This window comes from Apiospora marii (assembly GCF_038362585.1).
Source record: "Apiospora marii strain CBS 49790 chromosome Unknown utg000009l_segment0_segment0, whole genome shotgun sequence".
In the NCBI taxonomy this organism is placed as follows: domain Eukaryota; kingdom Fungi; phylum Ascomycota; class Sordariomycetes; order Amphisphaeriales; family Apiosporaceae; genus Apiospora; species Apiospora marii.
In genome coordinates this window covers 4,391,788-4,414,354 of record NW_027117381.1, presented here as the reverse complement: position 1 = coordinate 4,414,354, position 22,567 = coordinate 4,391,788, and the positions used below count along the sequence as shown (strand labels likewise).

The 22,567-nt window shown below is 54.3% G+C and overlaps 9 protein-coding genes across 9 annotated transcripts; 5 read left to right on the top strand and 4 right to left on the bottom strand.

The window, feature by feature from the left end:
* Window positions 1-13: 13 nt before the first annotated feature.
* PG985_012987 (uncharacterized protein) lies at window positions 14-1,651 on the bottom strand (the record flags this gene model as incomplete). Its single annotated transcript, XM_066832753.1, has 3 exons — window positions 14-63; window positions 421-757; window positions 788-1,651. The coding sequence occupies 3 exons, from the start codon at window positions 1,649-1,651 to the stop codon at window positions 14-16; spliced, it is 1,251 nt and encodes a 416-aa protein (XP_066680803.1).
* A 1,525-nt stretch (window positions 1,652-3,176) lies between these two features.
* On the bottom strand, window positions 3,177-5,610 carry PG985_012986 (amidase signature domain-containing protein; the record flags this gene model as incomplete). The annotated part of the gene is made up of 11 exons (XM_066832752.1): window positions 3,177-3,277; window positions 3,324-3,404; window positions 3,457-3,536; window positions 3,592-3,779; window positions 3,834-3,941; window positions 3,993-4,184; window positions 4,272-4,371; window positions 4,428-4,527; window positions 4,580-4,995; window positions 5,048-5,472; window positions 5,521-5,610. The coding sequence occupies 11 exons, from the start codon at window positions 5,608-5,610 to the stop codon at window positions 3,177-3,179; spliced, it is 1,881 nt and encodes a 626-aa protein (XP_066680802.1).
* A 595-nt stretch (window positions 5,611-6,205) lies between these two features.
* Window positions 6,206-8,633, top strand: PG985_012985 (uncharacterized protein; the record flags this gene model as incomplete). Its single annotated transcript, XM_066832751.1, has 5 exons — window positions 6,206-7,079; window positions 7,402-7,766; window positions 7,820-8,200; window positions 8,264-8,462; window positions 8,530-8,633. The coding sequence occupies 5 exons, from the start codon at window positions 6,206-6,208 to the stop codon at window positions 8,631-8,633; spliced, it is 1,923 nt and encodes a 640-aa protein (XP_066680801.1).
* An 845-nt stretch (window positions 8,634-9,478) lies between these two features.
* Window positions 9,479-11,043, top strand: PG985_012984 (uncharacterized protein; the record flags this gene model as incomplete). Its single annotated transcript, XM_066832750.1, has 5 exons — window positions 9,479-9,803; window positions 9,873-10,103; window positions 10,165-10,238; window positions 10,303-10,472; window positions 10,566-11,043. The coding sequence occupies 5 exons, from the start codon at window positions 9,479-9,481 to the stop codon at window positions 11,041-11,043; spliced, it is 1,278 nt and encodes a 425-aa protein (XP_066680800.1).
* A 1,020-nt stretch (window positions 11,044-12,063) lies between these two features.
* Window positions 12,064-14,173, top strand: PG985_012983 (uncharacterized protein; the record flags this gene model as incomplete). Its single annotated transcript, XM_066832749.1, has 4 exons — window positions 12,064-12,282; window positions 12,324-12,693; window positions 12,751-12,910; window positions 12,970-14,173. The coding sequence occupies 4 exons, from the start codon at window positions 12,064-12,066 to the stop codon at window positions 14,171-14,173; spliced, it is 1,953 nt and encodes a 650-aa protein (XP_066680799.1).
* Window positions 14,174-14,227: 54 nt separating this feature from the next.
* PG985_012982 (uncharacterized protein) lies at window positions 14,228-14,986 on the top strand (the record flags this gene model as incomplete). Its single annotated transcript, XM_066832748.1, has 1 exon — window positions 14,228-14,986. The coding sequence occupies one exon, from the start codon at window positions 14,228-14,230 to the stop codon at window positions 14,984-14,986; it is 759 nt and encodes a 252-aa protein (XP_066680798.1).
* Window positions 14,987-16,131: 1,145 nt separating this feature from the next.
* On the top strand, window positions 16,132-18,072 carry PG985_012981 (HET domain-containing protein; the record flags this gene model as incomplete). The annotated part of the gene is made up of 1 exon (XM_066832747.1): window positions 16,132-18,072. One exon carries the CDS (start codon window positions 16,132-16,134, stop codon window positions 18,070-18,072), a length of 1,941 nt encoding a protein of 646 aa, XP_066680797.1.
* Window positions 18,073-18,160: 88 nt separating this feature from the next.
* On the bottom strand, window positions 18,161-19,282 carry PG985_012980 (uncharacterized protein; the record flags this gene model as incomplete). The annotated part of the gene is made up of 3 exons (XM_066832746.1): window positions 18,161-18,774; window positions 18,856-18,981; window positions 19,048-19,282. The coding sequence occupies 3 exons, from the start codon at window positions 19,280-19,282 to the stop codon at window positions 18,161-18,163; spliced, it is 975 nt and encodes a 324-aa protein (XP_066680796.1).
* Window positions 19,283-20,554: 1,272 nt separating this feature from the next.
* On the bottom strand, window positions 20,555-22,281 carry PG985_012979 (uncharacterized protein; the record flags this gene model as incomplete). Its single annotated transcript, XM_066832745.1, has 2 exons — window positions 20,555-21,517; window positions 21,571-22,281. The coding sequence occupies 2 exons, from the start codon at window positions 22,279-22,281 to the stop codon at window positions 20,555-20,557; spliced, it is 1,674 nt and encodes a 557-aa protein (XP_066680795.1).
* Window positions 22,282-22,567: the final 286 nt, after the last annotated feature.

Here is a 22,567-nt window from a genome sequence, read left to right as displayed (position 1 = left end):
GATCAGAAACTACTCATTCGCAGCCGCTCTTCATTGTTTCAATGAAGAATGGCGATTCGGGGACTGTTGAAGTAAGGAGCATGAGACTTGATGTGAGAACGACGCTGTAGACGACGTACTCAGTTCATGTTCAATGTTGCTCCACCGGCCCCAGGGCCTAAGCCGACCTAATGGTCATCTTCCGAGGTTATCCCGGCAGAACCACCAGCGTACAAATAGGGGCACTTCGGGTCACCAGATGTGTATTTAAAATAACTTAAATGTATTGCGCGGCTTCTACAACTTCTTACAATGCGAGTACATACCTTCTGGTGTTATAGCGTTTTCAATATGGTATTAAACAAGAGACGAAAAAAGAGAAAGAGGAACAAAACTACTTTCTTACCTTATGTATAGATCCGACTAACAGAGATCACTTACCATACTTGTTCTGCATATGCCTGTCATGTCTGTCTGCCAGATCACGCATCTGTTCGAACCGCCATACGGAATCCCTCCATTTCCAGAGGTCGTCCAACTCCGACGGCGGGCCGCACTTGTCGAACCACGGTCCCATGCACCATTCCCGGCGCGTCCGGTAGACGTCGTCTTCCGCCGCGCGCTGCTGCCACCGCTCGTCGAGTGCAAACTCGGCCTGGACGGTTTCCCAGTAGTAGCGTCCGCGGTCGGTCTGATACGGATCGGGCTGGGGGAAACAATGGCGGGGGCGACAGGTGGCCAGCTTGTTGAACTCGGAGAACGTGGACTCGATTAAGCTCTTTCGTTGCGGAGGGGAGCTTTGACTTACCTTGGCCGCAAGCTGGATCCCGAAAGAGGTTAGGTACCGGAGGAACTTGGCCTTTTCGCTGAGTAGGAGCCAATGCAGGGCTGACTCTGTGGGGACCACCCTGGGAGTCGCTTCGTCTTGGATACCAGGAAGAGTATGTGCGAAGGTTCCTCCAGGGCGCCCGTGACTCAGCAGTTCCAGCAAGCTATTCCAGTGTATGTTGTATACAAATTGAACGGCTGGGAGGAAGTGGGCTGAGAATGGCCGGTACTGGTACCGCTTGCGGTATTCCCGCGAGTCGAGATGGAGCGTGTCGGCTCCGTGGTAGTAGAGTCGGCAGTAGAGCTCGTAATGGAGCAGTGCGCTTTGCACAAAGAAGGTCTCGGCGCCTAGACTCTGGGGCGGCGGCACGATTTGGCGACCCAACGACTGGCAAGTATGGTTTGCGCTCTCTGCCCTCAGTATCATGTCGTCCCAGTGTTCCACACGCACCTTCTCCGTCAGCAGGTCCAGCTCGGAGCAGATGTCGGCCAGAACGGCCAAGGTCGGGAGATCCGACGGCCATTCCTCTACGTATGTGTATGCGCGGCCCCATTTTGGTTCTGTCAGGTGTTCAAACCGGATTCGGACGCTCTTCTCGTACTCTTGAGTAGACTTGCATCGGTCTCCCAAGAGGCGCAATCGTGCTACGGAGAGTGCTTCTGGGGGTCGGGGAACCGCGGCGAAGAGCCTTTTGATCAAACGTCTGATGATGCTGGAGCGTTGCCATTGGAAAAGTCGGAAAATGGTTGGCGAGGCTGTGATCAATGTGAGGAGATCGCGTGGGTGACATTGATGGAGGATCTCCAGGTAGAGTTCAGTGGGGAGGTCTTGAAATTTCGCCATTGGGTCGTAAATTTTGTCGGTAATCCAACGTCCATACGAAAAAGAAAAGGGAGGAGGGAAGGGAAAGCGAGACGTTTTATAGTGGCCAATAGCGGAGAAACAAATATGATACCTTGGCTGAAGGTTTCTCTGTTCCCCGGTTCCAGGTCAAATGCTCAATTCCAACAGGGTTCAGAATTTCCAGGGATCGTGATCAAACAGCCTTTTTAGAATTGTAGATTTCTTGTATCGTATGGGTTGGATGAGGCGAAAAACCTCAAGATGTACAGCTTTTTCAAACTCGCCTTTTTTGAGTGAAAATTCCAATGCGCCCGAGCTGGATAACCCCTTTGTCTCCTTGGTCGGCACCCCTTCCCTCAAGTGTTCCCATGACGATCCCCGTCATAGCTTCCTGCGTCACACGACATAGAAGAAACGGAACTGTGTTTCTTCTTCGACCTCTCCTTGTTCGTCGAGTGGATATTTGTGGGATATGTGAAATCGCCTTGTCGCGGTCAGTTGCAGGTATAGATGACAGGGAGTCGAGCTTTACCATTGTAGCTTAGCAACTGGGTGTAAGATATCTCAGGCGGCGGCTCTGTGGCTGGGCTTCCCAGTGGTTTGTTGATGGGGCTGCTCGCTGGCATGGTGGAATACTTGCTCTCGCCTCAAGAATTGAGTGTTGGTTGCGTGTTGCGTATATAAGAACTGGGTGATCACTCTTCGGTGCGGCCCCCGCATATTGTTGTATCTCATATCGAAACGTGCATGTACACACACACACACACACACATATATATATATATACTGGTGGTCATCTTGGACCTTTGCTGCTTTCTGGCTCAGGCATTGTTGGTGATCAAACACCGGTCCAGCTACCAGTTCAGCTAAGGGCACGACTGACTAATTGCCGGAAGACCGGTCCAAGGCACATTTCGAATACATGAATTACCAACCAAGCCACTCTAACCAGCGACTACGGATGTCGCCGGAGCCAAGATCCGGTAGGTAAGAGTGTGTCAGCCCATCCGCTCTCGCACACAAACCCTGCCGGGGAGAGAGCCAGAAACTCCCATTTGGACCGGTAACCATCTGTGCGAAATAACAAGTGAGTCGCAGCTGGGCCAACCAAAGCGGGTGGGAGCAGGTCCTGAGGCTGACAGGGGACCGGTGAGCCCACTTCAATCGGCACCCAACCCGGCGTGGTGGTTCGGTATTGACCTATGGATTGGACCGGTGATGCAGGCGCCAAGAGCCCCCCGGACCCACCCTAGACCGTTGGGGACGCGAAGCTGATGCAATTCACGCTTTTGACTTGCTAACTGTCTGTGAGACTTGATGTAGCCGATTGGGTTGCATTGTTTCTAGGCAGGCACATACACACACACGTTCCCTCTTTCCCTTCTGACACCTATTTGCGATCATGGCACGTTCACGTATGTGGTTTCGGGGGTTCACACAATATATTAGAAGGACCCTCTTCTGCAATTTGCCTCAGTTCCCATTTTGAAATCCTCGCGACTGATATTCTTTTCCCGTCGCTGCCTCAGAACGCTACGCGTCCCGTTTTGACCTTGGTTGGCAAGCCAGCCGAACGAAGTGCGGCGGCGACGAAACGCGTGAGAGCAACATCGCATTCTAGTGAGACTGTAAGTAGGTAGAGAGCTGATCAAACTGGGCCCAGAGTACATACTTGGGGGTCCCAGGATTGCAACCACGATGGGGAGCTGCTCCTCCTTGCCACTGACTCGAGAATGGTAACCGATTTGACCGACTGTGGCTTGTTAGAACACCATGAGATCACTTCATGTCGCATTTTAACATACTAGGGACCATGATTTCTGGACAACCGGTAAGGGGAGAGATGAAGTTGCGGTGGAATCCATTCCCGCCAACGAATGGCCCCCTGACACAGCTCCCAAATCAGCATTTTTCTTTCCAAAACGCACCGGAAAGCTCACGTTCTATACTCATCACGATACTCGGGGGTATCACACGATATGGGAACCACTGTAATTGTGTTCAGCCCACTACAGTCATTTCTGTCCAGAATTGATTCCAAGAACCATTCTCGGAAGACGCGTTGTCGCTCCAGCGCTGCAGATTGCTGGTCGAACGTCACGTCTTTTGCTTGTTTCCTTTCATGGCCCTGTTAATGGATCATCTTGACAACTGAATTCAGAGCATACCATTGGTGACGGACCGCAGGATTCACGTATGGTTCCATGCCGAACGCACTTCTGAACTCTGCTCGAAACTTCTCCGTGTTCTGCCAGAGGTCGTAGGCCTTGATGGTTCGCATCGTTTGTTGCTAGATAGCCATTGTCAGTAACAGTAGTCCACGTGTGGAATGCAGCCGTACCTTGCCAATGTATTCGAGAATGGATCTTCCATCACCCGATGGGTCCTTCTCTTCCCAACTGTCACGGAGGCTCATGACCATTGTTTCAGCCTTGGTAGCATCTCGAAGCTTGAATACAAAGCTCTCGAGCAACTCTTGCGCTGGGCCTTCCTGGTACTTGAAGTCGTCGAAAGTGACAATCTTCGTCGGGTACTAATCACGCCCGAAGCTTCCGTCAGCCTTTGGTTTGCTTGCACCTTGATTTGAGGTGCCACTTGAAATATGAAGCAGAAGACTGACTTTGACAGTTCGGGTGTCATCTGCTTCAGGGCTCCAGAGCGACATGATTCTTTCTAGTAAATCAATGTCACGTGTCAATAGTCCGACTGTGTCGAGAGCTCTGGGGTGCGTATAATCAGTTTCTTGGAAAATGGACAAGAACGTGTGCCAACTTACGCTGCGAGAGGGAAGACGCCGTCGAGTGGTACCAGGCCCCAGCTTGGTCGGATACCAAAGAGCCCTTGTTTGGAGGCTGGCTCCCTGAGACTCCCACCAGCTAGATGGCAGTCAGATATCAAGCCAATCAGAACGGATGCTCAAGTACGAACTGTCGGTACCGATGCTCACATCGAGCCAGTCATAGGACGCCAGGGCCGCCGCTCCACCAGATGTGCTTCCTTCTGGGTGCAGGTAGCCGTCTCCGCGAGGGTTGAAAGGACAGTGGAAATCGACACAGTCACCTGTGGGGCTTTCGACCTCGGCAAACTGGCTGAGCTTCGTTTTTCCCACGACTACCGCTCCCAGATCCAGGAGCTGCTGCACAGCCACGGAGGTAGTGCTCACGGCTGGGTACAACGTCTCCCACGATCGTGACGAGAGTGTAGTCTTGGTACCGGCAAGATCAATGTTATCCTTTACGGACATTCTGACTCCGCTCAAAGGCTGTTCATTAGTGTCGGAGTACAGTCGGGATGGCACTCCAATGGATATTCGTCGACCATCGCCGCATGGCAGGGGTTGGTATCTAAGAAGCCCATGTCAGAATGCTGGTGTTGCCCGGATCGATTCTTCCTCACCTCCCTGACGGTTGAGCCACCGGAATGGTCGTCTCCATGAAAGCTTCTTGGCGATCGGGGAATACTCCCCAGACGGCGTGCAAGTATCCACTTCGCAGAAAGTATGGACCTTGTTTGAATTTGGTGTTGGAAGTGACTGCTGAAACCGCTTTCACTTTGCCTGGATGGAACGGGCCAAGCTGGTCCATTGGGAATCCCAGTTGGTTGGAGTCGTCGACCCGAAGCATTATGATGTTTCCCAGAAAGGCAGGGCAGAAAACATCATCTCTGGCTACCCATTCCGTCAACATGACTTGGAGCCAGTTGCTGGGTGCATCCTTCTTCGGGGTCCAAATGACGGTACAGGGCCCTTCAAGGTGCTCCACATCGCGGATTGGTCCATCTTGATTCAAAGATTCAGTGCCGAAAGGCAACCTGACGGGTAACTAGACACAGTATCAGAGAATGAAGGGTATTGGAACTTGATTCCATACCTGCCGCGCAAAAAATCGCCGTTGATCGAGCGTGAAGGTAAACTCCTTGTCGATGGGATTGGGGGGAGGTTTCGCCGGGGGAGAGTCCATGGTGATCCACACCGCACCTTGGTAACAAGCAACTCTATGAGAGCTGGGCAGGTATGCTGACACGTAAAGACCACGAACGAGGCAATGATTTGGTTGGGCCTGGGTCTGTACAGACTGCATTGGAGGCGAAGTAGACGTATATACCCGATCTTACGGTTCGGCCTTGTTAGCTGCAGCCGCAAGCTAAGCCGCAAAGAGACTCATTGGACCGGTCAAGATGCGGGAGCTGCATATGACCCCGCACGATCCGAACGAATGGTTCGCTAGCCTGCTTAAACATTCTCAGATACTGGGTGAGACCGAGAATTCGCGCTGCAGCCGAGCGCACAGAAAGCCTTGTACAAATGCACTCCTGCCCGAAGCAAGAGCCTCATCCTCTCTGTTTGCTCTGCCATGCCACACAGGACCGGTGAGGGGACACTCAGGCTGACACAAACGTGCCGTCATTTGATGTCGGCAGTGAGACCCTACTGCCGCCGCGTCATTCCCCTGCTATATGAGTACCGGTGAACTCGGCAGCTCACAGGGAGAGTGGGACACTCGAGCAGGGTCATCGGAACACTGGCCGCCCATGTCAGCACATGGTCCATCCACGATGGATCCACTGTCGGCTGGGGACAGCGCCAACAACAACGAGGCCATTCTGGAAGCTGCAGCGCGAATTTTGGAGTCACGAGGCCAAACAGATATCGCCAGGCTGTACCGATCGTCGGTGAACACGTCCCCGGGGCCAACAACCTTTCCGACGAGCCTGAACGGTACTACCTGCGTGGCACTTGATCGTCAGTACACCACGGGCTTCACGACGCCGATGGGCACATCGGATCCTAGAGCTATACCACAGACCCGCTTATCGAACTATGAGAATCCCGTCACTGCAACAACAATACCACTTCCAAACACGGCAACCTCATCATGCCGACCAGCTTTATCTTCCAGCCTTCCCTTGGGGATGAACAACGGAGCAATTCGAGCCATGCAGTCAGACCACTCGACGAATACATTAGCTAATTGGGACTTCCCAAGTATCCAGCCTGATTTGGGTCCTCTGGCTGCGTTCGATACCGGTCAGCACACCACGGTACTCTCGGACAATGGACTTGGCATGCTCAGTACAGCCTGGTCTGGTGCATCTGCTCCTTTGGAGACATTCTCACAGATCCCCAGTGTGCATGAATGCTTTGCTGTCGATCTAGACCTGGCCAACGACTTGCAGCCTTCGGACAACGCTACATCATCATCCGAGACACTCAACGCCTCTCGAGACACTGCTCCTTTACCTATACTGCATCCAGGATTGGATGTTGTATCCAGACCTACTTACTCTAGTATGGGAGCCCTGGTAGCCATCCCAACAGAGTTCGTATTCGACAGATCAACACAGTTGAATAGAGTCAAGCTGCACAGGAGGCAGATCAAGCGTGGAATTGGCAACAATGGCGGCTCCAAGCGACGACGGCCTTTCCCCAGTAACGAGATCAAAGAAGAGACTCGAGCGACGAGAACCCTCGGGGCGTGCATGCGATGTCATCTGTACCGTATAAGGGTGAGGACCCTCTCAATGTGCAATCAACATCCATACTTGACGAGGTACTGACCAGCGTACCAGTGCTTTCCGGACAAGAATAACCGGCAAGGGATGTGTATGACTTGCCAGGTGGCAAAGCCACAGATGTGCAAACTGCCTTGCATCAGATACAAGATCACAGATGTGGAGTTCTTCAGAATGAGTATTTCGCCCCGCATCCCCCAATCACACCCGGGGGGGCATGATTTAACTTAGATTCCTAGATCCTACCGAAGACTTCACTTTCAGCCGACGATGGCTTGGGAAAAGCTTGAAAGAGATCAATCATTGGAGTACCCACGTCGAGAAGTCTGTCTGGTTGACGCAGCGGTATGGCCAATCGGGGATTCATCTAACCGTGAGACGATTTGTTCCAGTGTCAACTGACCGACTGAACTATTTCTGGTACACTTCAAACCAGACCCAACAACTTGATTGCGCTCCCTATGCCATCTCAAACGTGGAACATGCAAGCCGCGAATTGCAAAGACATATCAGTGAGTCTGTCAGCGAACATTTGGAAAATTGCAACCGCAGCAAATCCCAAGTCGTGTCGGAGACTCTTGCCGCTATCGGTCGATACATGCAGGTATGTTTACACTCTCTGAGCATGTCCATGTGGCCATCTCACACCATTCCTAGGGAAAAGGAGACAATCAAGGGCTCGTCCGAGACTGCGTGCATCTCTGGGTGGGTAGTCGCCTGATCGAGAAGCCTTGGGAAGTAGGAGGCGATGAGACTCTGGAGCACAACATACTAGATCACGCGTTCTGTGATCCAGACAGCCCATACTACTGCACGATTCCCGTCACCCCAGTAATGGACACGCAGATTGACCAAATCGTGATCAAGACGATTCTGGTGCCATTGAGGCAATCGATTCAGAGGAGATTGCGCAAGCTGGTCGAGGAAAATGATCCCAAAAACTGGTTCACAATCTACCTTTGCACATTCATCATTCTGAACAACTACGAGCTTGCCACGGTGCATGATAGAGAGTTCGCGCAGCGGTATTCTCTACCAGTGAGTCTAAACGAGTAAGCAACAACCTGGATTGGAATAGTTGCTGACCCTGCCGCCACTTAGGACCCGTTCTCCAACTATCCCCTTTTGCGAAGTCTTCATGCCGGCGCCAAGACTCTGCTGGCACACTTTCATTACTGCTGCAAGGGAGAGGTGCCGTTTCGGCTGGACTGGTCGAAAGAACTTAGCATCAAGTCAGCCTGCCTCGACCCTGAGCAAGCTTCATATATGGAGCGGATAGTTACAGCGGTTCAGGCTGAAGGTAAGACACGACATTACCATAATAATTGTCATAAAGTCGGCAAGAAGTGCTAACTGGTCGTGACCAGGCCCGAAATGGAAAGGTCTGAAGGAATCTCGAGAGTATGCGTCTGATGCATATCTCATTTCACAGATGTTTGAGAGCGAGTGGGAGCCTACACACCTGCTATAGATCCCTGGGGATACATTGGTTTCAAGACATTCCCATGTCAGGCTGGCATAAATGCTCTGGTCGCGGGTGATAAGCAAGGGGTATATTACACACAATATGTAGCTCGGAAGTAGGTACTGACGTAACAGTAGACGTAGAGAGGCGTGAGATTCCATCTTCTATGTCCAAGTTAGGTTTGCAACGATGAGAACACGAATAACATGCATTTTGCCAAGATCCGGGACTGAACACCCTCTACACTCTGATTCGACTGATTGGGAGTACGATACACTGTCGAGCCTCTACATGGATTCGCATGATGCTGTCATGTCATCAGGCTCTACCCCGCTCGCGCCGCACCCCCCGGACATTGGACACGATAAGACTTCGCGCTGTACCGACATGGATATACGACCAAACAGATCATAGGACCGCTGCCTTGGGCAGGGCTACAGCGTCGGATCGCTGTTGGGTCGGGTGTGGCCGGATATCCGTGATCAAGATGACAGCATATGGTGGGGTTACTCTGCTGCCCCATTCGGTGGTGATGTGCATCATGGGGAATCACGAGGCTAGACCGGCTTCTCACTCTGCCCCGCTTTTGGATGAGGCTCTGCTCGAAGTGAGGTTGTGAATTTGAAGTTTTCAGGAAGGCTGGCAGGTATGTTCATGGGAAGAGACCGGCGGGGAGTCGCAAGTTAATATGTGTGTAAGACGCGGATATGGTGTCAATGTCTATAAAGGGATGCCTCATTTCCAGGCATCGAGTCCCATCATTCACACTCAACCCAGACACCATAGCTTTCAGATCAGATAAATCATACAGTCCTCAAATCCGGTGATAAAACAGAACATCAACATCCGAGATGGCCACCTCGGAAGTCATTCCTCCGCCACCCTACTTGCCAAGTGGGCTCAGACACAAGTACCTGATCCACGGCCAGGCTCTTACCCCCAACCGCGGGGCGTCGGCTGACATTGACTGGGAACCCAACTATGAGAAGTACCAGAAACGAGTCGCCGCCCGGGCGTCATTGAAAGGCCTCCCGACCCAAGTCCCAGAGGGTTGGCCCAACACTCTCCGCTCCCCCTTGGCTTGGACGTCTGACACCCATTCGGAATCAGACTATGTCTATCAGTTGACTACTGGTCACAAGGAGGAGATCTGGAGTGCTGTACGTCACTTTAAAGGTTCGTATTTGAGCCCTCCCTGAGCCCCATGGCATCTTATCATTGATCACGACGATAACTTCGAGACAGAACTTGGCGTACATGTGCGTGACATCAACAAGGCAAACTTTCCACTTCCGACATTGTCCGCGGATCTGGACCGTTTGAGTGACGAACTGCACCAAGGCAAAGGTTTCTTCGTGCTTCGTGGTCTTTCGGGCACATCTGTATCCGACGAGGACTCCTCCCTGGCTTTCTTGGGACTATCAAGTCATGTGGCACCTCAATTTGGCAGGCAGGACCAGCAAGGCTCCATGATAGGTATGACGGATGAGGCCTTTGGTAGTATCATTCAGTAAAACCCAAGCTGACGTGGCCCCAGTACATATCGTCGACGCCAACGGAGAAAATATTCCCAAGGAGCACCGGCAATCCGTATACACCAACGTCGCGCAGGTGAGCGGTTTCTCTAACACCCCCAGTTGACCATACGACATTTGCTGATATCACGCACATGAAGCCGTTCCACAATGACGTATTCTGCGAGGTTCTAGGCCTGTACACGGCGAACACGGCTGCGAAAGGTGGCAACCGGATCATCGCCTCGGCCTCGACCGTTTACAACGAGCTGGCCGCGACGAGACCCGACATCATCCACACCCTGGCCAAAGGAGACTGGACATTTGATACGTAAGTCTCGACCCCGACCCCCGCACATGCAATCTCAAGCCCCAGATTCGCCGACTGTTTCTGACATCTGCTTGGAACCTTCCATGCATCCAGTTTCGGGCGCGACCCCGCCTACCACCAGCGGCCCCTCATGTACCACGCCGACGGCAAGCTAATCACCAACTTCTCCCGACGGATCCTGACGGGCGCCCCGCCGGCCTCGCCGCGCACGCCCGGCATCCCGCCCATGAGTGAGGCCCAGGCCGAGGCGCTCGACGCCGTGCACTTCACCGCCGTGAAGCACCAGCTCTCGACGCGCATGGAGCCGGGCGACGTCACCTTCCTCAACAACCACGCGGTCCTGCACTGCCGCGACGCCTTCGAGGACGACGACGACCAGCGGCAGCGCCACCTCGTCCGCCTCTGGCTGCGGCACCCGGACAAGGCGTGGCGGGTGCCGGCGCCGCTGCGGATGGCGTGGGACCGCGTCTACGCCGACGTGAGCGACGTGGACGACGAGTGGCCGCTGCGCCCGCGGCTGGATCGGTGCGGCATTAGTACGCGTAACAACCCGTCCTGCGGGCAAGGGTAACAGACACCTCCTCTGCGTCTGTCCGACACGACATTCACGCCTGTCTGGATTCTTGCTATGGTGGTTTGTTCCTGTGGCGCTGTATTTGCGTGGCTCTTTATTCATGCTCAAGTATCACATAATGCAACTTGGTCACCTAATTACCTGAGCGAGTTCGCTCTCCAGATAGCTAAGCACTTTGCTTGTCTGCGGGCTTCCTTTCCTCATAACTATCTCGTGGCACAAGCGCAGTGCAGAGAAGGCTTTTGATCCCCCATAGCTCCTTGTCATCCCGCCAGGGCCAAAAATCGATTACTGACAGAAGTCTCTCGCCGTTCAGGCCTAGCGACTAGCTGGGCGAGGCGCCTGTTCCAGAAAGCGATACTGGTTATTTTCAAGCCTACGCCATTGCCATATTTGTAGGATAAGGGGAAGGGGGGGAGGCTGGGTCATGATCTCCTTGCTTAGATAAGGGGATGGATGTGATATCGGCAAACGTAGCCGGGCCCTAAGAGTGTGGGTTGCCAGATCGTGAAGTTACTCTTTGTTCTACCTGTCTGATGTTTCACGCGTTACAAGGTGGAATTTAGTAGCATGGGTCTCATTCAGATGTGATATATTATACATCTCCTCGGGGGGCGTATTAATACGAGCTTTTGGCTACGGTTGGTTTCGATAGCTTTCTATCCTGTGCAATCAACTGGTTTCTGTTGAGAGCGAGCAATATCGAGAACTAAATGAGAATTAACTTGATGTATCAGATATCACTGGACAAACAGAAAAAGAGACCAAAGTAGAACGCAAGAGAATGTTCAATTAGCAATTTCACCCCAACAATGCGTTTCCCGCCCCCAAAAATCTCAGCGTTCCCGCCCCAGGACCCAAGTTGCAATTTATCCTACATCATCACTGAAACCTTCAATCTCAACTGTTGGATTGTTATCTACTTTTTGCTGTCAAAGTCGGTTTTTGAGACTGAAGATCTACCCAAGACCGCGCCACCTCCTGTTTCCACTTCTCTCGATCCTCGAACTACCCATGATGTCGGGCGCCGAGGTTCTCGGGGTCATCTCTGCGGTGATTAGGATTGTCGACGGCATGAAGCAACTTTACGACGCGGCGTCAGACACCTCCGGACTGCCCGAGGCCTTTCGCGCGGTTGCCGCCCGCCTGCCGCTCGTCCGGGCAATCGTCACGTCCGTCCACCATCATCTCGAACGCGACGGATTCGACGCCTCGTCTCACGCCGCCGTGATGACCGTACTCGACCTAGCCCAGCAGCGAGCGGGGATCTCAAGAAGCTCTTCGACAAGGTCGTTCCGCTAGACGACGACCCGCCCCGGGATCGATACCTCAAGCTGGCGAGAACGTTGGGGAAAGGTGCCAAGGTTGAGACCTTGATGGCGGGCTTGATGACGGACGTGCAGCTCCTTGTGAGCAAGACGGGGTTGGAGAGCTCCACGGCCCTGCAGGTCCACGAGCTGCGCCAGGCCATCCAGGAGATATCCGACATGGAACCGTCCATCCCCGACCACGAGTTCCCGAGGGAGACCTTCACCAACAACCACTATGGCAGCGGCTCTCAGACCAACAACAACGTCGCGGGAAATGCAAAGGTTGCGCAGAATTATGGAAGCGGAAAACAGTATCTAGCTGAGACCCAGAACTTTGGTAAGGATTAGTGGAACAAGGGTGGGCACGGGTACACTCGTTAATAAAGAATGGTAGTGCGTTATGAACGACCAGAGACTCCACCATACCCGTCAGCTATTCTGCCGTTCGGCCGTGATAAAGACTTCACTCTGCGAGGTGATATACTGGATCGCATTCGTCGGGCATGTGACGAGCCGGGCTCACGGGTTGCGCTCGTGGGACTGGGCGGTGTCGGGTAGGTTTCTAGCGTAGTCTAAGAACCAATCTGGACGAGAAAAGAAGCTGATCATGTAGTAGAAAGTCGCAGCTGGCCATTGAATACGCATACCGAGTTCGAGAAGAATCCCCCGATACTTGGATCTTTTGGGTTCATGCGAGCAACGCGGCGCGGTTTGGTCAAGGCTTCCGGGAAATCGCAGACCATGTCAAGATACCCGGGCGAAACGACCCTCAGTGCAACATCTTCCAGCTTGTACGCTACTGGCTCCGCGGCGGAAGGAACAGGAGGTGGCGGCTCATTCTTGACAATGTCGACGATGCCAGTTTCTTGATGAAGGGTGACGAGAATTATGCTGGCAGCCCAGGCCAGACGAATCCATTGCGGCTGGTGGACTACCTCCCGGCCTGCCCGAACGGATCCATTCTGATCACGAGCCGAACCCGAGCCGCGGCTCGAGAACTTGTCAATGGCTCCGACATCATCTCGGTCGAGCCCATGAGCCAGGCGCAGGCGGTAGCGCTCATCGAGACCAAGCTGCCTGCGGAACAAGACAGGAATCTCACCGAAGAGTTGGCCTCCGCACTCGAATGCATGCCACTGGCTATAATCGAAGCCACAGCCTACATCTCCCAGAGGAGGACGCTGTGGTCCGTGCAACGATATCTCGAGCAGTTCAACCTGAGCGAGCCAAGTAAAGCCGGGCTCCTGGGCCACGAGGGCGGTCATCTGCGGCGAGATGGCGAAGCTGAGAACTCGATACTTGTGACTTGGCGGATATCCTTCGACCACATCCGCCAAGTCAGACCCCGAGCGGCGGATCTTCTGGCTTTGATGAGCTTTTTCGATTGTCAAGGCATTCCCACCTACATATTTCGAGGCTGCCGGCTCCGAGGCTGCAGCGAAGATGCCTGCACCGCGCAGGACGAAACCAGTGGCTGCTCGAGTCCCTTCGACGACGAGGATTTCTTACTTCTACGTGATTACTGCTTCATCTCGTTTTCAAAACAGGCGGATCCGCCGGAAAATGCCGGCAGCCTGGAAATGCACCGCCTGGTGCAGGTGGCGACGCGGATGTGGCTTCAGGAGTCCGGAACCTATGAACGCATGAAAGTGGAGTTCCTCGAGCTTCTCGGTCTGCATCTTCCTTCGGGACTATACGAGAACTGGGCGACTTGGCGTCTGCTGCTCCCGCACGCCAGGTCGGCCGAGAAGCTGGAAACCGGCGGCACGGCAGGATCACCACGATCACGACTGGCCTGGGCTGCAGTGTTGTATTAAATGGGAAACTACTTCATCCGTATCGGAAACACGGTGGAGGCGGAGAAGGTATCCATGGTTTCCATGAAAACGTTCATAGGGATCCTTGGGAGAGATCATCTCGACAGTTTGCGTGTCATGGGGACGGTAGCCGTGGCATACCACCTCAACGGTCAATGGAAGGAAGCCGAGGAACTCCAATTGGTGGTGATGAAGGCTCTGCGACAGAAGCTCGGGACGGAAGATGTGGAAACCTTGGACAGCATGTCTAATTTAGCGGGTACGTTGCACAGCCAAGGCCGATGGGATGCCGCGGTAGCCTTGCGAGTAGAAGAAGTGGACATCAGTAAGAGGTGGCTCGGGGCGGACCATCCAGATACAGTGGAACGCATGGAAGATCTCGTCAAACTCTACTTGAGTCAAGGTCGGCTAGAGGCGGCGGAGTCATTGGGGATGGAGGTAATGGAGACTCGGAAGAGAGTCCTCGGCACGACCCATCCAAGAACGCTGGACATCATGTCCAATCTAGCGGCCATCATGCGGACTCGAGGCCAGTGGGGGGCTGCTCAGAGACTAGGGGGCGAAGTATTGGAGATCCACAAGCAGTTGGTCAGAGAGAGGCAATCGCCGTCGCTGCATCTTGGGATCAACCTTGCTCATGTGCTGAGGACCCTTGGTCGAGACACGGATGCCATACTGGCCATGGAACAGATCCTTGAGCCATGGGAAAGTCACTCCGAGTTTGACCCAGATCATCCAATTTATGTTGAGTTTCGTGAGAAGCTGGATCGCTGGAAAGAAGAGCAACTGAAGCAGGGCGAATTGGAGAAATAAGCTGCTGAGGCGGGCAGTAGATTAGCTACAGCAGCAAATGCACAACCCCCACAAAGGTCTCCCATAAAGAGTCAGTGATCAGTCTACTGTGGATGGGGCTGACTTAAGTACCGATAAGGTTGAGCAGACGGCCCGTCCCGCCGTTAAGGTATTTAGGTTTGAGTGATCCAAGGTACGGTAACTTAATCTTGTTCGTTCTCTTGAAGACCCGACAGCAATTGCTTAGGTAGGTGAAAGCTAAATTCTCCAATGGAACGGAGAAAGCGTGAATGCATAACATGAAGATTTCTCCGGTACAGGCCCGTAGCTAGAAGCTCAAGTGTAAAAGTGATTATATAGCTGGCTGGATCTGAGTTCTCAATGAAGTTGAATACGGTTGTCAGGTTGAATAGAGTCGTCAAATTGAATACTTTTGTCAAGTTGAATACAGCTGTGAAGTTGAATACAATTGAAGGGAATAACTTGATAGATGGATACCTTCATCGTTACTAGAAGTGTGTGGGTAGAAGTCCATTCATGAATGTTCGCTTGATGTGCTGTAGATCGGATGTCGATTTTTTTTTTTTTTTTTTTCCAATGATGAAAGGCACTGACCGTACATTGTTGCAAAGCGATGACAAGCAATTCGTAGTTATGACACAAAGCCAGAGCAGACTCGGTCACCGGAACAGTTCTTCATTGCGGTGCGGTGGCCTAGATGCCTTCAATGTCGCCTGAATACCTACTCAGCCAAGATACGTATGACTATCTTGCTACACCCATAACTACTTGATTTACACATCCTACGTGCTATGTGGAAAGCAATGTCGAGAATATCGATGATTTGGGTTGTGGGTAGTTACGCTGAGTAGGGAAGCTGGAGTTGACAAGAATCTGATTGGACGGCAAAACGACAGGTATCCATGCAGCTGAACGGACTAAGTAGGCAAACACAGCGATAATGTGGCTGAGTATGCGTCACTAAGTATCCAGGCTACCAAACCACTAATGCAGTGAGCGGGCTGAAGGCCTCCAAATGTCAGCCCAGCCCTAAAACTGCGTCCTGTGGCCATTCCCCCTCTTCAGAGCCGTGGTTTGCTGAATTTCGATAATCGTAGCAGCGGTGACAGTGTCTTGAAGCTGCTACATCCAGCATCAGCATAGCCATGTCAAACTTCATATACGAACCACTGACAACCCCCGACGCCTTCCGTCTCCTCGTCCTGGAGCCCGGCGCGGCAGAGGATGCACTGCACTGTCGCCTCTTCCACGCGACCCACTCGAGCCCCCTCGACTACGAAGCCCTGAGCTACACCTGGGGCGGCCCCGAGACCGAGGGAGATGATGCCGGGCGGCCGGCGCCCGAGTGCCTCCTCAACGGCAAGCTAACGCCGCTCCGTCGCAACTTGTACGACGCGATGCGACACCTGCGGTGGCGCCACTACGAGCGCGTCCTGTGGATCGACGCCTTGTGCATCGACCAGTCCAACACGGGCGAGCGCAACCACCAGGTCGGCCGCATGCGCGAGATCTACAGCCGGGCCGAGACGGTGCGGGTCTGGCTGGGGCTGGCGTCGAGGACGAGCGCGACGGCCATGCGCTGGATCGACGAGTCGGCGTCGCGCCGCCGGGGCAGCTTGGGGGTGCCGGGGCGGCTGACGGACTATACGCCCGAGGGTCTCCGACGGGGGCAGATGGCGCGGTGGCGGGCGTTGGCCAACCTCTTGGAGCGCCCCTACTGGCGGCGAGTGTGGATCGTGCAGGAGGTCGTCCTGGCGGAGAAGCTGCGGCTGCAGTGCGGTCACGATGAGGCGCGGTGGGAGGGACTCACTAACCTGCTAGACCCTCGGGGCAGAAAGCAAATTTTCGAGCCGCGGGCGGTCAAGAAGACGATCGAGTCGGTCCGGAGTAGCCTGCCCGCGCATATCCATGGCTTGCGGCGCACGCATCAGCTACGAGGGTGCCGGCTGCAGGAGGTGCTGGAAGCGACGCGCAATTCACTCTATACGGACCCGAGAGATCGCATCTACGGCCTGCTGGGAATCGCCGATGATGTGGGCGACGGCAGGTTTGAAGTGGACTACTCGGGCGAGCCCAATATCGAAGCCATGCTGAGGGGTCTATGGAAGTACTCTGTCGAGTGCAACAAGCCTGAGTTGGTAGTACAGAGCTGCCAGCACCTGGGAACCCGGTTTCTCAGCGACCAGCCGACCGACAAGGATCTGATGATGCGGACTGTATCGTCACAGCCACGCCCGCTTTACCAGGTCGAAGGGCACAGGGTGGGGAGTATCATATACCTAGGCCAGCCGTGGAAATGCAGGGCGGAGTTGGACCGGTGGCAAGTTGCCATGGGGGAACTATGTCAACGCTGGACACCTTCAAGAATGGAGTCGCAATTCGGAATGCTGTCCAAAGCGACGGCAATATTCTTTCTTGAAGACCATTACAGCAAGCTCGGGCTGGTCCGAAGAAAGGCGTTTGCCCACCTATTTGAGCAAGACGACGAAGAGACGGGTGCACAGCCATACATGCAACCTGTTGTTGAGCAACCTAAGATTTCCGCCGGCGGTAAAACGATGCCTCAAGAATCTGCCGAAAATGAACCATTCAGCTCCAGCATTGGGAAGAGCTTCGGTGATTGGGACACAGGCATATCATGGCGGCTGGCACGTCGAAACGTGGCGGTCATGATTGCCAGCAATGGCCAGATGGGCCTAGTTCCGGGGAGAGTCGGTGCTGCAGGCGTGCGAGTCGGGGATAGTCTCTGCCAGTTCCGGGACTCAGACGTGACGGCCGTTTTCCGCCACATGCCGGACGACCTCATCACATCCGAGGCCACGCCCAAGACAGATCCAAACACAAGGAGCAAGCCGGTACTAGTAGGCAAAGCCATCTTGGCGAAGCGCCCGGATGGGGAAAAGGAATGGGACGAGAAGATTCAACTCGACTACAGTAGACTAGATGAGCGGTATGCCCTGAGGGAGACAAGACCAAGGCGCAAAGCCTGGCCGCAAATATTTGACGACGGGGAGGATCCCGAGGAGGATACGTTGGCATGCTTTGACATCACGGGCAAGGGGTTAATTTGGCTGACCAGTTGGTAATTGCTATTTAGGGAAATCTTGGTCTGGTACTGTTAAACATGAGGGCATCATCGTCTAGCACTAGACATTCCTCCCCCCTACCCACTTCTTACATGCACTGGTGGTAGTAGTCGTTCTGCTTGTTGCAGGTGGACCCGCTCGCGCAGGCGGTGCAGCCCGAGTACCCCTGTCCGCCGCATTGCTGGTACTTGGCCACGGAGCAGCCGCCGCCGTTGCCACCCGTCGGAGCCGGGGCCGCCGTGGTCGTGATCATGGTAGTAGGCTGAGGCTGAGGCTGGTTTCCACCACCACCGTTGTTACCACCGCCACCGCCACCGCCGTTGACCGCGGGCCCGGGGATGGGGTAGCTGGAAAACGACCCGTACAGACTGAACAGGATGCCCGGGTCGGACGCCGAGTACAAACTGGTGGCGGGGACGCCGCCCGACAGGCCCGCGGAGCCGCCGGAGCCGACCTTGACGTTGAGGCACTGGGGGTAGGCCTGCGCGCCGTTGGGGCTGCCGGCGGCGTGCAGGGCGATGATCTCGTGGCGCAGCACGTAGTTGCCCGGCCGCAGCGAGGCCGGGATCTGCACCTGCGAGGTGAAGTTGTTGCCGATGAGCGTGTCCGTCACCCACGTGCCCGGGTTGCTGCCGGAAATCAGGGCGGCCTGGGAGATCTTGGTGAAGGACAGGCTGCCGGGGGAGGCCGAGGTGCATTCGCCTTTTTTTGGGTCTTCGCGTTAGCGTGCATGTATTATGTGCTTGTGACGGATGTTGGGGACGCGGGGTGGGGTGGGCTTACCGCTGCAGGGGGCGAGGTAGTTGATGACCGGGCCCTTGTGGGAGTCGGGCCAGGTGTTCCAGTACATGGTCAGCGTGTCTCCGGCATTGGCGTTGATGTAGGTCTCGCCGGCCTTGGCGCTCTTGTCTGCAGTTGGGGAGCTTGAGTCAGCTTTGTTGTATTGGCATGGGCAACGGGATGGAAGCCACTTACGGCAAGCGATATCACTGGACTTGAAAGCATCGGGCGAGACGAAGCCGTTGTCCTGGTTCAGCGCCTTCCAGCCGGGGGTGTTGGGCGCCGTGCCGGACGGCTGGTAGTACCAGTTGGGGTCGCAGCCCTGGACCCAGGCACCGCCGTTGACCTTGACGCCCGCCACGTGGCCGTGGGCGGAAGCGAGCTGGAGGAGCGGGGCAGCGAATGCCGCGATCGACAGGGTGGAGTGCATGGCGACAGTGTTCTAAGCGAAAGCTGTGTATGCCGGGGGAGAGGGAGGGATTTAGGGTTGGAGAGCACAGAGATAGGAAAGGATCAGAAGCGATCACTGCATCTTGACGTCTTCTTATACTGAAAGAGACCGAGTCGGGTATCCGGTGACCACTTGCCAACCTCCACTCGGGTCTAGCCCAAATCGAGCAACAACTTCGCGCTCAAGACTCCAAGACTCGAAGCCGAGCCATCCAAGAGAATCGGCTGGGTGCGGCACCGGGGGCTGGCCTTCGCTGTCGGGGCCAGTCGGGTTCCTTCGCCGGCGTGGTAACGAACCAGGTTTTTGTCGTTCCCATGACTTTTCCAGGCATGCCTGGTTGACCATTGACGGAAAATCCAGTGACTGTTTGCGACTATCCGCTGGCCTCGCCCCTGGCATATGTCGGCTGCCCCACAAACGTGTCCACCCTCCCGGAGCCGCCATGGTCCGTGTTGCCTAAAAGGGACATGTCACCTCACCCAGTGGATGCCCCGGTTTTACCGAATTTGGTGGCCATATCTCATCGCGCCAGTCCGCTTGTGGTAAACGATGGGAATCCTCTCAACTTTCAATGAGGTTAAACGTTTATCCCCTTGGACAAACGTTTACTCTCGTATCATCAATGTGTGCAGTCCGGCGACGAGATGGATTTCTTGGCGCCCAATGAATTCCATGGGGCTGAGGGGTGTGATGATACGTGCAGTCACATCCCGTGCCGCGTGTCGCTTGCCGTGATAGGGTCTGCACGGTGGAAAAGCACGAAAACATCCTTGGAATTCAAACGTCCCAGTTGCTTGGTAGCGACGGATTGGAAGGAATCTAGGATTGGCGTCGAAACAAACTCTTGGCCCAAGCTCCTTAAGCCGATGCGAGCGCCAACCTTGACGGGAGGAACGTGTTTGTGGTGATAGGTCGAGATCAGATAATCGCGGAAACTACCATGCGGCGAGCCGTTGGGGTTGTTTTCAATGCAATGCAAGTCACAAGGATACTTGAGACGTGCAACTAAACCTTCTTTGGTAACAGACTCGGAACTTCTTGATCGTCATCTAATTCTTCCAAAGCGTCAGCGACCGTCTCGTCAAGCAAGCCCGCTGAGCTTGTAAGCCCCGGTGCTGAGATCTGCTCAAACAGAGTCAGGGGCAATACCTAGACCCAAAGGTTTAGAGGGGTAACATAATGCCATCCGTGACTAGTGGATATGGGTCTCATTACGGATGCATGAAGACGACTTCATCCATTGGCTGTCACCTAGATGATAGTATACTCCTTCTTCGGTAACTCCAAAATTGCCGACTTCACCCCCTGACGCGGGCCATTTCTCCACGGCTTAGGGCCCGGGTGGAATGCCCCTACACGTCTATATGTTGTGTCTGGGCCGGCCTCTACCCGTTCCAGCATAAGCCCGTTAACCAGATGCGCCCCATCCATATCACCGTTCGTGAAGAGCACTAACCAGGACAGTGATCTCAACCAGGATATCGACGGCACGGTTTTCCTTTGCGCTTGACCTGGTCCCGGTGGCGACCACTCTTCATCATCGGGGGTCATTCCGAAGTAGACAGGTAGGCCTCCTGGCAGCTCTGCGCGCCCTATGTGCCAGGGGTAGTGCTCAGTGATGCTTGCAACATTTTGTAGAGCGGGCCCCCGGACTCGAAGATGGCCGTTTTTGAGAGCCCCGAACCTGTCCGTGCCGGCAAGGGTGATGTCGATCTCGACTACCTCGGATAGGCAGATCGGTTCAGGTGAAATCAAATGCTGCCAGAATGTGACTGGTCTCGAAGACGACACCCATGACCAGCTTGGGGCAACATAGCCTGTGTATTCTCTTGCCTCGGCCTGCGGATCACATGACCATACGAGGCTCGGTAGGAAATTGGACTCCCAATGGCCAGCGAGGTAACGTGTCTGTAGTGAAGCTTGCAGCAAAGATACAAGGCCAGACAGCGACGGGAGCTTATCGGAGATCATCGTCAGGCCGGCGCTCGAGGCCCTCTTGCAAAGAAGGCGATAATCCGCCAATATCGACTGGAATTGGCCAGCACTCGAAGCACCTTGGCCGAACATGGTCTTGGCCCTGACGAAGTCGCCCAGTTTCGGATCGTCATGCCTCCCGCCAGATGATAGCCGATGCGAGTGAAACAGCTCGTACGCTGCCGAGTCACGGCACGCCCAGCATACCTGTGTTTTCGTAAAGTGCAAGGTCCTTGGAGACTGTGATTTCGTAAGATATAGAGTCTTTCCGCCCGGTTGATCGTGATACGTACCAGTGCATGTTCTTGTAGGACCCAGCCACGTGAGATCAGGGGGTGGTCCGTCTCTGGTTCCGCGAATGGTACAGTGTTGGCCACCAGATATTTCCGAGGCCGAAAAGGGAACTTGATTGGACATGGGCTCAAAGCTGGGGCGTTCCTCTTGGTGATCATGCCATTGGTCCCATCTCCGAACCCCGTAGCTGAGAGGTTACAGACGCCATTCGCATAGATGTGTCCAACCTTGGGGCATTCCCTATTCCAGTCTGTGGCCCCTGGGGAGTCCTGGATGATGCACAGACTGTCAATCCAGATGTACTCATACCCGAGGTCCAGAGTGACGTTGAAGGCGTCTCGGAATGTTTTATTGAACTTCACATCATCGAGTGGAATTCGCCGGAGGAAGTCGTCATAATTGCCCACCGTCAAAGTGATGAACTTGAGGGTGCCCCAGCAATGACTCAATGTCAGGTATTGGAAGTCATGGGGCAAGGTCTCACTCAACACCAGCCTTGCCCTCAGCCCGTGCGCAGCATCGTTCTCGACCCGTACGATCCTCTTTGGGCGACTTTTCGTGTTGGCATGATCAAGTGGTTTAGCGCATGCGTCATGGTTGCTCAGGCACTCCTTGAGCCAGCTTCGACCAAGATATGCTGTTTCTGGGCTCCAAGTATTGGATGGAATGTTGTTTAATGCATGCGGGAGTCCAGAAACTAGGCCTATCATGGTTCGAGCAGTAGTCAGTAGCGAAGGTACATGTCCTGGTATCGATCGAAGCAAGAGACTTACTCTTAGGTTCTGAGCACTCAAGCTCCAGTGGGGGATGATATACATCCTGGTTTATATCTTGGAGACGCACGGACTCCGTCCCGAAACAATATTCAACCTGCAAACGCGCGAATGTAACTGTGGGCTGCTCCCGGATCATCTTCTGTTGCCGGGAAATGTGCCAGCAAACATAGCAATTCTCATCTAGCCATGGTCGGCATGTATAAGACACGGGTTTATCATG